The 15,216-nt window shown below is 39.8% G+C and overlaps 1 protein-coding gene and 1 pseudogene across 1 annotated transcript; one reads left to right on the top strand and one right to left on the bottom strand.

Moving 5' to 3' along the window:
• Positions 1-101: 101 nt before the first annotated feature.
• LOC115027627 (phenylethanolamine N-methyltransferase-like) lies at positions 102-1,784 on the bottom strand (annotated as a pseudogene).
• A 1,153-nt stretch (positions 1,785-2,937) lies between these two features.
• Positions 2,938-13,535, top strand: itpka (inositol-trisphosphate 3-kinase A). The gene is made up of 7 exons (XM_029461398.1): positions 2,938-3,698; positions 9,008-9,104; positions 9,718-9,931; positions 11,106-11,310; positions 11,637-11,738; positions 12,189-12,260; positions 12,557-13,535. Exons 1-7 carry the CDS (start codon positions 3,303-3,305, stop codon positions 12,794-12,796), a joined length of 1,326 nt encoding a protein of 441 aa, XP_029317258.1. The 5' UTR covers positions 2,938-3,302; the 3' UTR covers positions 12,797-13,535.
• The last annotated feature ends 1,681 nt before the right edge of the window (positions 13,536-15,216 follow it).

The raw sequence follows: 15,216 nt of genomic DNA, 5'->3' as shown, positions 1-15,216 counted from the left end.
TATGAGTTTAAGATTAGATACTAAAACCTTCATCTATCTCAACTTAGTACATCTAAATCATTACTTTTATTCCTTTCTTCCCCCCCCCCCTCTCTATCCCTTTACTCCTTCCTTGCCTTTGCAAAAAACAATCCAGACACGTCGTCCACCCCCACCCTCATGTCCTGAGGCAGCGTGTAAACCTCCAGCCTGATCAGAGTGAAGCCGGGCTCCGATGAGAAGAAGGTGGCCGCCGGAGCCCCTGAATGTGACCCAGGGCTCTGGTGAAGGCAGCAAGGTCAGGACTGACGCTCTCCAGGCAGTCGGCTCCCGCTGAGGGAAGAGCACCAGAGGCCAGAGGCTGAGGGCGGTGCACATCAACATGGAGAATGTCCGAGACAACTGAACGAAGCTTAGCAGCTTTCTCTGTCCACGCTGTGGGCCTAATAGAGACAAAATCATCAAATCAAATACTGAAAAAAGAAGAAAAGGTATGATACTGAATGAATATCCCATCATGTGTTCCAACTCTTTACACTAAAGCTAAAGCAGATACAGTTGTTCACACTGTTGGCCCTCCAGCTTGCAGACGTTCTGATGTACGGAGTCCAGTCCAGACCACAGCCTCCTTCGTCCCCGAGCCAGCGTCTGTGAGGATCACTTTGTTGAAAACCTCACAGCCACTCAGAACCTGGTACAGGGTGGGACCTGAACCTATGTCCACCAGCAGCTCCCCATTCACATCACCTGGGAAAAAAGGAAAAGAGGAGGAGGAGATGAGACTCTGACAAACTATTGATAGAAAGAACTCCTGTTCATATACCTTAAAAGTGTTATTTTTCCTCTCTCATCCAAGCATCCTTCTAAAAGCGTTCCCTAAATGTCACGTCACAGGTTTCAAACAAACTCTGTCTGATGACAATAAATCTTGTTCTGTCTTCAAATACTTGCATTAACCTGTGTAAATTATGACTTATTTTCTATCACACCCAATAGTCACCTTGGCTCAAAGCTCAAGTCAGCAAGGCTGGATTACCAACTTGTTAAAGTGAGCGACAGTGTTGGGTTTATGTCCGGGTTTTCTCACACAAAAAAAGCCATTGTCAGTTTCTCTGTTCTGGGGTTCACTTAGCGAACACTCTGTTAGAAGAGGATATATTTTATTTATTTATTTATATATATATTTTCTTCACATATAAGTCTACTTTACATAATGCAGTGCAGATCAATCTACAAGTAATCTACAGGCACTCAACAATACTAACACTGAAAAACATAAAGCAGACCTGAATCTTCACTTTGATGGATTACACAACTCAACTTCCAAGAGTCTGCTGGCCTATGTGTGTGTGCCACAGTCAACCCTTTTACATGTTCTACATCTTTGATGCATTTTTGGAAATAAATTTACACCATTGTCTCACCTTCAGTGAAAGCCCTGTGCAAGCATTCCAGTTTCCACGGCACTGATGCTGTCCTGCCTCTCAAAGTCAGCCCGTGGTGGAGTGTAGTTGTACTGCAGATAGGCTGCAGTGTCAAAGCCCTGTTAGCAGGCTGCCATGGCCGCCACTCCATCCTCTTTTCCCTTCAAATCCATTGTCACTCTATGACTGTGTATCCCACACCTCAGCCCAACTTTAGTATCCACTTTTTTATATTCCCTTCAAACAATGAATCCTCACACACTTTACCTCACCTGACCCTAAACATCATCTATTTGATCATGGCAGAGCCTGTCGGGACTAATTTAGCTACGCCCACACTAAAGAACATGGCACATGTACAATAATATTCAAAGGTTTGGAATCCCCTGTTCTATTTGTGTTTTCCATCTTTCCTTCAATAATGTCTATTTTAACAGAGAAAAAAAACAATACAATTCAGGCACCGAATGTATTATTTACATTTGAAATTGTTTTGGCCCACAAAGAAGAGGTAATTTAATTATTTAAACTTCCATTTTGTCGATATCCCCACAGTGTATAACATGACAGCATAGCATACTGGTGTAACTTTGATTTTGAATTTGATATCCAGTCCAGAAAAGTGTAATTGGCCCTCGACTATTAATGAATCGATGCTTGCAAAGGCTCTAAATATTTAGGGAATCTGTTTTTCTTTGGGCCTTCTGCAGTCTACTCAGTTTAAACTGTGATTTGTCAGTCCACAGTATGATCATCTGATATTCCCTGAACTAAGACAAACAGTGATAACACTAGACTAATCTTCTATTAGTCTTCAAATTCTATTGGTAAGAATAGATTCTCTAAAGTAAGACATCTGTTAATCCAATCCAAGAATAAAATAAGATTACATTAATAGAAATACAAATGGAATAGACTAGAAAAACAATTAGAGTACAGTACTAATTAGTAAGTAGCCTCAAATGCAACAAAGAAAAATAAATATGCAGAAGAGAAACCAGTGAAAGAAACAGGAGAACAGAAGAGTTTTAAATGTTAAATGTTATTTATGTAGGTTTCAGATGACACAACACGCCTCCTAGTGACCATTTAGGAGGCCAGTAACTCTTAGCAACAGTTGCATACCTGATTCAGTCAAAAATCATTTCAGTTCAAAGTAACAATAGCCAGACTCTCAAAACGAATTAAAAACATTCTAAACGACCTTATTTGCTGCAAGATTTCAATAAAAAATATCAATGCATTTTATTTTGAAATTCCGCACACTGTCAGCCCTGAGTTTATTCAAATTAAAGTATTTTTAACCAAATGACACTATTTGTGTTACCACAGATTGAGGGTTTTGAACGTTGTTTTTATGCAGGTGTGCGTGTCTTTCTGTAGAAATTGGATTCACCAACTACTGTTAAACAAAATTGTTATCTTGTTCTGCCTGTGTGACGCACATTCTTCAAAGGTAGGCTATAGTTCCCATTTAGTTACATTTTAGGTTAATGTCGTAGTTTAGCGCACGAGACAGAAGAACGTCTGTAACTATTACTAAATTGAACATGTCAGCTGTTTTATTTTTTCAGTCAGGAAGCGAAGAAGGCAATGCGGAAGATAATAAGCCTTGTACGGTTGTGTAGTGCGCCGGCGCGCGCGTTGAAGCGCGAGCCACGCCACAAACAGAGAGGGGTTCCCCTTTCCAACAGCACGCATAGAGCAGAGAGGCTGACAGAGGCTTTTTTTAATGTGTGAAAACTCCGACAACAAACAACGAGGAAGTACCGCAGAGGATCAACTGAATACCTAAAGTCAAATTGAACTTTCTATAAGTGAAATGACCAGATTTGAAGGTTGAAGTGAATCGGCTTTGCGCCTCTCCTCGTGCGCTCTCACGACACATTTAGGTCTCCAATGCCCAAAGAGTGCAGGAGAAAGAGCTCCAAGGACTTCGGTCTTTGTGTGACTGGAATTAACGATGGGCCGCGATTAGAGCGAAGAACAGCCGCGAAGGGATCACAAATTTGCGATGATCTCGTTCAGATAGCCGCAACCGGAGCGCCGACTGTGATGGATGCGCCCCGGGTACCGCAGGTCACCATCACCCCGGAGGGAGGCGGCTCCTCCCGGGAGATGCAGCAGGAGGACTGGGATGATGTTGTGGGGGGTACCCTGCGCAGGAAATTATCCAACTCCTCCATCTCCTCCACAGGCTCCTCTGTTGCGGAGTCAGAGGATGATTTACTCAGCGACAACGAGAGCAAAAGCAAAGGCATCATCACTTTAGAGCATCTGGGGGACACTGGAGAGGTGAGTCAACTGCAAAGATATAAAGATCTATCAAGACCTTAGTAGGTTCCTTAGTGGCAGGTTTACCAGCAAATCATATTACTGTAGTTTATGGTATGTCCCAGTTTTACAATGTATAAAATAATTTAAAACAATCTGTTGCCTCCATGTATAAATTACTGTTGTATGGGCATGACCAAATCAACTACAGCAAATTGAGCATCCAGGGACAAGTTCAATTTATTTATTGTCATGTGCCCAACAATTACAGTGAAGAGGATATGTATAAAAAAGAAAATCATACAATTAAAAATTAGAATCTAAGATATCTAAAATAGTGCACAATTTAAAATATAATGTATATCAACCGTAAATTAAAATATTATATATTTGTGGTAGACAAGTGTACAGCAATTGCAAAATAAATAAACTTTAATGTAAACATGTTGCGCTGGTAATGTAGTAAATGTATATGCGAACTGAGAATTGTTTGCCTGGTTGTGCACGACCAGATGACAATTCAAATTGCCATGTTCGACCTTCTGTGTATCTTTTCAAATCTGCATCCCCTATAATTACCCAGTTACAGTAAAGCGCTGATGATTTGAAAACAAGAAAACAGTGAAGCACAGCAGCTGATAAACAGCAGTCAGCAAACAACTTCCTCTCAGAGGACCGCTGGGAACTCTGACTGCAGAGAGGAGCCAATTACACTTAGTATTTGTTGGTTTAGCTGATTTTTTAAAGTCCCATAATAAACATGTCTTATAAGTGAGTTCTGCAGCAAGAACTTTGGTTTTTGTGGGAGATTAATCACTTCTACATTTCAAGTTATTTTCGTATCTGTTCTGCTCTTAGGTATGCTGTTATGAAATCTGGTAAATTTCAGTTGTCAGAGACGATACTTTCCTCTTGTTGCTGAGGATCATGTGCAGAGAAAGATTAAACAACCTTAAGATCCCTGCCAGAGAGCGCAGCATAATCTTTGAGGAAATGTGATTGTCCCCATTGAAATCACATTATCCCTTCTTATGTTTAATGGCTTATCAGAGCCTTTCACGTCACCTTAATGATCCCGGGGGCTGTATGAACTTAAACCAACATGAAGAAGCTGCTGACAGCCTGATGGCCTTTGCTGTGTGGCAACATGACACGTAACGTTGTTTACTGCAGATTATCTTAAAGGCCACATAGTTCAAATTGATGATAAAAAACACAATTATTTTGTACTTACATTATACCAAATGTTTCATACAAAGTTCAAACCTATAAAAATCTGTCATTTTAATGAAGGTAACGGTGTTTGTCTGCCAGATCTTGTAATAAATGTTTAGTTATTTGTTTGATTTTTTAGCTCGTAGCCGCTCCACCCTGTGCCCACAGGGGGGAACACATTTTTAAAGTGAAACATTTGTTTTGGAGCAGAGGAGACTTCTGCGGAAAATTCAGCTCCGCGTAAAAATATCAAGAGCAATGAACAATGAAGTAATCCTAATCAGGAGAAGCTGAATGCAATAACAAACTCCCATGGGCCTCTTTGATGCCTTTGTTATTGTTTTGTTTAGAGCCCACCAGTGGCAGAAAACTACACACTGTATGTTTAAGTGTATAACTCATTACAAATAATAAGAATTCATCTGTTGCATGTTAAATGTCAGATCATGTGTTGACACATGTCTCTCCTTCAGCAAACAGACTAGTGTTGAAGGATCGGCCTTTACTTCAATACACGCTGGGGGAGGACATTTATTTGACATTCTTGGCTGAGAAAAAACTTTTTACTTGTTGCCTGACAAGTCTTATTGAAAATGAAAATAGTGCAGTTGTTTACCTTCAGAAGCACACGGTCTGATGTTCTACAGTTAGATCTGAACACAACAACAAGTATCTTTGCAGCTTTTTACTCGCTAGTTGTCTCTTCATGTGATTGTTGGGAAGTGTGATCGTAGTGAGTCACCATTGGTTTCTGCACTCAGAACATAATCAGTTTTTTGTCCACTCTGTCACCACATGAGATTCAGGTTCAGACAGATAGATAGATAGATAGATAGATAGATAGATAGATATAGATAGATAGATAGATAGATAGATAGATAGATAGATAGATAGATAGATAGATAGATAGATAGATAGATAGATAGATAGATAGATAGATAGATAGCTCGATAGATAGATCGATAGATGATCGATAGCTCGATAGCTCGCTCGAAGAGAGATAGCTAGATAGCTCGACTACGCTCGAATTCGCTAGATAGATAAAGGCTAGCTCGCTCGCTAGATAGATAGATAGATAGATAGATAGATAGATAGATAGATAGAGAGAGAGAGATAGATAGATAGATAGATAGATACTTTATTTATCCCAAGGGAAAAAAAGGGTGTGTGTATGTGTGAGTTTTTATGGTGCCACCACTTCTTTTCTCCTTCTCCATACAAGGTCTGTAGCTGTCACTTTATTTTAAACAGACTGAATACACATTGCCTGTTAAGCCTCCGTGCAAGTGTGCGAGAAAGATTAGAATAACATTGTCCAATAAGGGAGGCTCAGTGTGAAAGCTTTCCCAAATAAAAGTTCATTCTAGCTCTTAATGTGCTCTTCTAGGCATCGCAACTTTAAATGGAAATACGTTGCTCCTGTCAACTCTGAACATAGCCACTTTTATTCCACTTCCCACACATCAGCCCACGCACACACAAACACACACACACACACACACACACACACACACACACACACACACACACACACACACACACACACACAGACACACACACACACACACACGCGCGGCACATGCTTACATGTCATTGTGTTTCTCTGTGGTCAGTAGCCAGTTTCTGCCTTGGCCTTTGACATTTAACAAAAAGCCACTTCAGGAAGTCAAACACTGTTGTGTATCAGTACTACGCTTTTTGTTAGTTCACACTTTAATGCATGTAAATTAGAGATAAATACCAACACAGCAAAGTGCTTCTTAATGTAAATGCAGCAGAGGCGACAACAGATTACGTAAAATGTGAACGAACACACTTATCATTGAACAGGATTCATTTGATCATCTTGGAGTGGTTTACATCCTATTAGCACAACAAGGTGACAATACAGCTTAACATGAAATTACAATGGTTGGCTGAGCGAGTCACATCTTCTCACCGTTGTTTTCCTCAGTCCTTGGAAATGCTTTGTTGGGAATTGGTGACGTTTGCTTGCTTGTAGATCAGTATGGTGTTAGACACACACAACAGGCCCAGAAAGCAAGTGTGTAGAGTCAGAGCTGAAGTAACCAACATTAACATTAAGGCTAATAGAATGTAAATGTGTGAGATATATGTATTAAGTTGTGGTGGAAAGTAACTATGTACATTTACTCAAGTTTGCAATTTTGAGGCACTTGTACTTTATTTGAATATTTCTATTTTCTGCCATTTTGTACTTCTGCTTCACTGCATGTAAGAGGGAAATATTGTACTTCTTACTCCCCTACATTTGTCTGACAGCTATGATTACCAGTTACTGTTACAATTAAGATTTTACATTAAAGAAAATATGACAAGCTTATACACTACAATACATTTGTAAGGATTAAACTAGTGTTTTGCAACCAGTTTGACTTGTGATGCCTCGTAAAACAACACTGTGTAGTTCTGTGTTCAAGTTCAAGGCCCAAAGAGGTAAAAGTATTCAATATCTTACCAAGTAAAGTATCTGAATACTTTCGATTCACTCTGCTTTCCGCAGTAAGCGGTCTTGTTATTTTAGGTTCTAACTTGAGAGTGAAACCTGTATTATTCCCAAGTGTTATCGGTACAATCTCTTGTGGTTTCTGTCATCAAGGCTGGCCGGGCAAAGCGAATAACACAAAGTCTCAATGTCAGACTTTGTGTAAAATATAAATATTGGCCATAGAGCTGCAGGGTCGTGATGTTTACATCAAAACTCAGAGTTTCCGTTCCCTGTCAGTCTGTGGATAGGACATAACAACACATGACTCCCAACTGTTATTCTGTTTTCTATTAGTTAGTTGCTTTCTGGAGATCATTTCTCTACACGTTGTGTATGATTGTGTATGTGACAAATAAACATGATTTGACTTTAGTTCAATCAAAATGTGTAACTCACTGTTAATATCTGCCTTTGTTAATTGACAAATAAAGTTTAAGACGTGCAGTAATAGAGCAAATGCTCATCTGTGAAAGTCTAACACCTTGCGATATTATCAGTAAACTAGTAGCACCACAGCAAGTGAAGCATATCACCTGACATTTAACAGAGACTTGGCTGCTGCAGAGCTTTGTGTTTCACTAACACACAGTCCCTGTTTCATTTCCTGTTTCAATCAGAACACACAGAATAAAATGACCTCTACAAAGCCTAAAGATAGGATCTAACTACGTGTACTACTTTTCCTCTCCAACGCCTGGGGGTTTGTTCATTTGGGTGTATTTTCCTTTATAATTATATTTTAATTATATTATTATATGTATAATCCTCCCAGTGTTAATGTGCGTGTTATTTGCTCTGTATTCTGGGAAGGAATAAAGCAGGCAGTTCTCCAGAAGTGTGAAGAACGACTGTGTCTTTGTGAAATACGCAAGCTGTTACTGTGTTTTTCTGTGTGTGCGTGCACGCGTGTGTGTGTATTTGCATCGTATGAGACAGAAAGAAGGAGAAAGCGAAGGTGATATGAGAAGAGTCCTCAAACAAAACCATGAGAAACTATCAATCATCTTTTTTTTCTTGCTTCCTTCAGTATTCAGTGCGTGCTTTGACTTGTTGCAGTCATGTGACACCAAACCTTTCAGACATTGCTGAGTGGCAATTGAGAGGCCAGCATCAAGGCCAATGTCACCCTCGATTATTTGGTGTTAAATCTTCCGATTTTCCCATGAGATATGGCAATTCGACCAGACTTGACAAATTATGCATGTTTTATTCAGTGTGACATTTTTAAATCCTACTTGAATATAAAAGCAATAAAAGCAGAAAATATCTTTAGCTGTAAACTGATTGTCCACCACATGCTGAATAGAGATGTTGAGTGCAGATTTTGAGTTTCCACAGAAATGGCATTTAACTGACCTAGATTGGAGGTTTTACGCAGTGAAAAAACAAAACCCTGGCATCATATTTACTGGGTAGAATTGCTTATTTGATCAGATTTCTATTCAGATACTGAAGGAAGACAAGGTCAGCACTTCTTCATGTTCTCAGATACGTTATGTGAACAAGGACACGCAGATAAACCCAAAAACTTGACTCGATGCTTTACAACAAGTCTATTCTGTCTATTATATTCACTTCTGTTTATTGTCTTGCACGTCTCCTCCAGAGCAACCGGTGGTGGAAGTTGAAGACGATCGTTAACTGGCCCTTCAGTGTTACGCAGAGGAGGAAACTGAACTGGGTTCAGCTGGCAGGGCATAAAGGTACGACCTGTTGAGATCATTGTTGCGTTTTTTAAACTTTTATGGCATCTTTATGAAATAAGAGAAATGGAGGGTCAGAGGTCAGACACCATCCCCACACAGAGAGGGATTTAAATACTTTATTTTAACACCATCTCCCTGCAACTAAGTTTATAATAGTTCGTTTTAATTTAGGTTTTTTATTTTTTTATTTCACTTTAGTTTAGTTTGTTAGTTTTCTTTTAGTTTCACAGTAGTTTTTATTTGTAGTGTGTAGCTACATATACATATGAGATAGATGGTCGGAGAAGTTTGTAGAAATGGATATAATGTTTAATCTTTAGTGTTAGATATGAAACAATGGCGGCATAGTGCCATCTCAATTTCAGTGGTAAAATGTCACGCGATAATACTACTACTTTACTATAATAACCCTCTCTGCAACAGACACAAACATTGAATTTAAAAGTATTAACTTGGACGAGTCACAGGTCACTGTAAGTGAGACTCATGTCCAGCCTACAGGCTCATTACTGGACAATCTAACAGAAATCAGGGCTTGGATCTTCAAATGTCATCCCCTCCTGTTTGTGAAAGCCTGAAATCCAAAGCGTTGGACTTCATCTCATCTCAGGTAACTTCAAAGCAGCAGACGAGGGCAACATCCTGAAGAAGTTCTCGGAAAACGAGATGCAGTGTTTCGAGAAGCTGAGGGATGACGCGCTGCTCTCGTTCGTGCCCGGTTACCACGGCACTGTGGAAAAAGATGGAGAGTCTTTCCTTCATATGACTGACCTGCTGGCAAACTTTGACCTTCCCAATGTCATGGACTGCAAGATAGGAGTGAGGTAAGGAAGTAAGGTATTCATTTAATTACTTATATTAGATATTTAGGCATTTATTTACAATTATAAGCCTATTTTTATTAATACATGTAATTGTGTCAAACAGCCTATGTAGTTTATTTCTGCTACATTAACTTTGAAATGATAATATCCGATACTCTCCTTGTTTATTTACATAGTTGATGTTTATGTAAATATTTAATGCTCATGGTCTGTGTGTAAACTGGTGACAGTGTGTGCCGCCTAAAGCGTTTTTGCTCTACAAGGGAACACCTGTTGTAACTGCAGGCTATAAGCTTGGCTTCCTGCCACAGTGGGCGGTGTGCCTCACTGCATCATGTGCACAAGCAGAAATATACACACACACACACACACACACACACACACACACACACACACACACACACACACACACACACACACACACACACACACACACACACACAAACACACATGAATGTATACATGCTCCGAGAACTTTATTACACGCACACGCATGATGATACACACTTGAATAAATTGTTATATTGTTTACCAATTGTCTGTGCTTCTGAGGCCACACACACACACACACACACACGCTTATTTGTCATCGTGTGTAATGTTTTTCTGTGGCCAGTAACCAGTTTCTGTCTTGGACATAGACATTTATAACACAAGCGCGCACGCACACACACACACACACACACACACACACACACACTGAGGGTGTCCCTGGTGACTCCCTTTCGTCAAAAACGCTCACAACCACAAAGTTGCAAAACCGCTAAGTTGCACTAAGACTTTCACAGAATTGAGCGCTGCACGCTGGAGTCTCCTCTCAGCTTCCTTCTTCAGCACAGAGGAAGTGTAGCTCACAAACTGAAACTGAAATCCACATCTGTTTGCACATAACTGTCTGGTATGCAAGAATACGACAAGTTTGAATGTGCTTCCATAGTATGTTGCTCTCAGCTGAGTGGTTCAGTAAGTTGTATGTCACCTGTTGTGCAGGAGTGAACACCTTTAGAACCCCTCTGTAAGTTCTTGCATCTTAATAACTAAAGGTGTGAATACAAGACAAACACCGAAAGTAAACACACGTTACTATTTACTTACATGCAGAGAACACTTTTGCCTATAGTCTGTAAACATGCAGCTCCTACACCCGAAGGCCTCATACCTCCTGCTGTTTCAGGACATACTTGGAGGAGGAGCTTGTGCGGGCGCGAGAGCGGCCCAAGCCGAGGGAAGACCTTTACAAGAAAATGGTGGAGGTGGACAGCGAAGGGCCGACTCCCCAGGAGCATTCCCAACGCGCCGTCACCAAGCCTCGCTACATGCAGTGGAGAGAGACCATGAGCTCCACCAACACCCTGGGCTTCAGGATAGAAGGGATCAAGGTAGAGGGAGTGACATGTCATTAATGTTATTAATTAGATAAATTAAAATACACTTATACAGTTGAGCAAGGTCCTAAAAAAGTAGAATTGGACACAAAAGCCCAAAGAAAAATGCATAGAAGCAGAAGCATTTAGAAAATCATTGACTTTAAGCTGCTCTGCTTGATATTTTTGACATTAACCATGAGTCAAATGACAAATGACAATGACAAAGTACTCATTATGTGGAAGTGTTTGTAGTAAGGTAAGGAAGTAGTTAGTATACCACTGTCAGTGTAATCACAGGTCAAAAGCCTTTTTATTGTGTAATATATCCTCTCTTTTAGAAATCTGACGACACGTGTCGCACTGACTTCAAGAAAACCAGATCGAGGCAGGACGTCATCCAGGTGTTCAAGGACTTTGTCGGAGGGAACGACAACATCATAGTACGTGGAAATCAGTTTGCTCCTGCACACATGTATGCTGTCTATTCATGCTTATAAAGGACACACAACAAAACCTTACTGTGCATATACACAAGGCAGTCACGCAGGCATTACCTGAAAGATGATAGCATCTACAAACACACCGGTTGAGTAAGCTCTCACATCCGTGTTCAGTGTTTGGTCAAATATAGCAGATTTTTGAATAATTATTACTTAGTCTTTACATTGGTGGACAATCTGATGATGAATGGAAAAAGCATTAAAGTAAATGAACTGCACATAGCAAATAGTCACTGCAAATAATGCTGTTTGACTTTTATATTATGGTGGGAGGTTCCCAAATAAACACCGTGTCGACACCTTTTTGTAAACTGTAGATTGTAATTTGTGGCTTTAGTTAATGTTAGTATTTTACGATCCGCCCGTCACTGTTTTTCTCTTGAAACACAGAAGTCTTACCTGAGCAGACTGACGGACATCCGGCAGGCCCTGAACAAGTCCGAGTTCTTCAAGCAACATGAGGTGATGACTGATCTAAAACAATCTAAATAAGGCAATTAAAACAAATGTTGCAGGAACTAAAACTCTTCTTGAGGGATTGAACACCATCCCTCCAAAAGATATACTCGACTTTTGATGATGTGGTGTTAGAGCGCTGTCTAACGTTATATCAACTATTTATCCTTCACTGTTAGCATAATTGTTTAGAACCACCTACATGACTCAATCATCTTTACTTTTGTCACCCATCTGCATGAATGGGAGAACAGAAGAAGGGAACGCTAAAGATAATATGAATGCCTTCCTGTTTTTCATAGGTCATTGGCAGCTCTCTCCTCTTTATCCATGACCACACGAGCAATGCGCAGGTGTGGATCATTGACTTTGGAAAGACCACGGCGCTACCGGAGGGTCAGGCGTTAAACCACGACACGCCCTGGGAGGAAGGCAACCGGGAGGATGGCTACCTGTGGGGGTTGCAAAACCTCCTCCACACTCTGGAGTCTGTCAGCAACGACAGGACGAGCGAAGAGCCGTTCTGCCCAGTTACCAAATAAAATAGCCAAACTACAGAAACAGATGGTCAGTGAACTCTGACTTGTAGATCGGTGAGAGGGACTCAAATTATTTCTAATGGACGCCACAGATAGCCCCTTAGAGAGGTTTCAAATATGTTAATTAATTTTACATAACAAGAACATAGTGTGTGGCTTCATGAAGCCACTGACAGAGAAGACACGATGGACAGAGAGGAACAGAGAATTTGTCTCTAGTTACTGAATGATTGAGCAAATGAACTGACACTAATTCAACTTCCTACAAAATGAACAGAAGTGAAAGTGAAGGGATTCTGCATTTCAGTTTCAGGGTGTTACATGAGAAGGAAATGCTCTCGAAACACGACTTAAAAAATAGGAGAAAGTGAGCAATCACAAGTCCTCAGTCCTCCTTATTACCATTTAACCCTCAGCCCTGATGTTACATCTGTAGGTGGGATATTAAAGGAGAAATTCTGCGCAGTATGAAACGCACAGATATACATATAACTACAACAATATAGTACTGCATACTGTATAATGATTAGTGTGTATTATCTGTGTATCATTTCATTGTATATCGATTTATATTTCTTTCACTGATTTTATTCTTGTAATCAAACTTCTAATTATTTTACATTCTTTGTTATAACATAGCGTTATATTTCTGGTCTTCGTCGGGAGAAGCTGAAGTGAAAGTGTAATGAATGAAAATGTATATGAAATTAAAAAGGGACAATACTGTTTTTTTTCCCCTCAATGGAAGAACATTATTGTGGTATCTTAATATGTTAGCCAGGACGTCGTTTACTCCGTGTAACTGATCAAACTCACGCAAATAAGATCAATATATGTGGATTTATTTGGGGAACAGTTAGGTTAGAGGAAAGTGTGAAATACAGTATTTTGCATAGAATGTCTTTGCATTTTTGGTTGAGGCACAACACCCTCAGCTACTTAAAGAATACAGAATACAAAGTGTGAAATATAATGCACCAGGCCAAAACAAATATACACTTTCTCTGTGAAATAAATTCCACAGTAATCAATATTTCTAAATGGCACAAATCTCGTCATTTCTAAAAGATGCTGTTTGAGTGGACTCTTCAGCAACCAGGATAACGCTCACTAATATCAGAAGGCCTGAGCTTAAAAACATACAGTTAGCCTATATATAAACCTGACCATTCACTCAACATACTAAAAAATAAACTATTGACATGTTCAGGCTTAAAGTAAAGACACGTATCAGATACAACTACCAAATCGATTAAATAAGAATAACCTGAAAACACAAATACTGAATAATCTTTGATTATCTGTATGGACTGAGATACCCACTACAGCACGTTTGGTATATCCAGGCTGAATACCTCCCCCTGCCGAGTAAACATAGGTACTACCAGAACTACATCAGTACGTGCAGTGCAGTGGTATTTAATGGCAGTGATCAACTACAAATACAGATCCATCAATAACATAAATGAAGAAGAAGAAAATAACACAGCTACATATGCAAATGGATTAGTCCAGTGTACAGAGGTGAGTACAAAAATAGCAAATATCTTCACAGCTGCATGGTCATCACATTCTATACGCTTATACATTTATGAGATGCAGTCCAAGTAAATATGGGGACATGGGGAAAGAGAACGGTCAAAAATATGCAGAGACAAATCAACATCTATGTAGTTTGGGAAAAAGTTCTCATCAGCACAGGAAGCGAGTCAGTACTCACCACAAACTGTTTTAACACTATGAGGGGAATTTGCTTTCTTGCTGAGAGTTAGATGAGGAAATCTACAAAAGAAAGCTACAGCTAGCAGACGTCTAGCTTAGCACAGCTGTCTGTGAACAACAGACCAGAACCAGCAGCTTCAGCCGGGAAGAGGTCAAGTCAGTGACCAGGAGTCAGAGGACGGCCGGAGAAAGATTCACATTTGACCCCTAAGACTACCCTCAAATAAAAAACGGTGTATGTTCTCCTTGTGTATACGACCGCTTGTTGTCACATGACCGAAATTCCATACTTAACTAATCCACCTCCATGGACAACTGAGCAAACTCCATCTGCTGGGGAAGCATCGGAAACACCAGGTAAGCAGACCTTGTGTTGAGAGAAAACATCAGAGACATGGTACTGCAGTATCTTGGGCGCCGTGTACCGTAACCTAATTTCCTAAAGTATGCAAACAATAAAAAAATGTAATTATTAAGTAACTTTACAGCCTTTTCTGAATTTCAAACTTTTAAAATGAATCAATTCTAAAACAAAAACACAAGCTCGGCGATTCTCTTCCCAATGGCTCAATATTTTTGGCTTGTCATGGTCCTACTGTACAATGACTACTACACATTCCAACAAATTGTTTGCTATAATTCAACATATACTAACAAAGCTTTCATTTAAAAAAAAAAAAAAGTAAAAAAGGAGTCCAGCT

The sequence above is a fragment of the Cottoperca gobio genome, chromosome 22 (assembly GCF_900634415.1).
Source record: "Cottoperca gobio chromosome 22, fCotGob3.1, whole genome shotgun sequence".
Lineage (NCBI taxonomy): Eukaryota > Metazoa > Chordata > Actinopteri > Perciformes > Bovichtidae > Cottoperca > Cottoperca gobio.
Note: the sequence above shows the minus strand (reverse complement) of the source record. Positions and strands in the feature narration are given on the sequence as shown.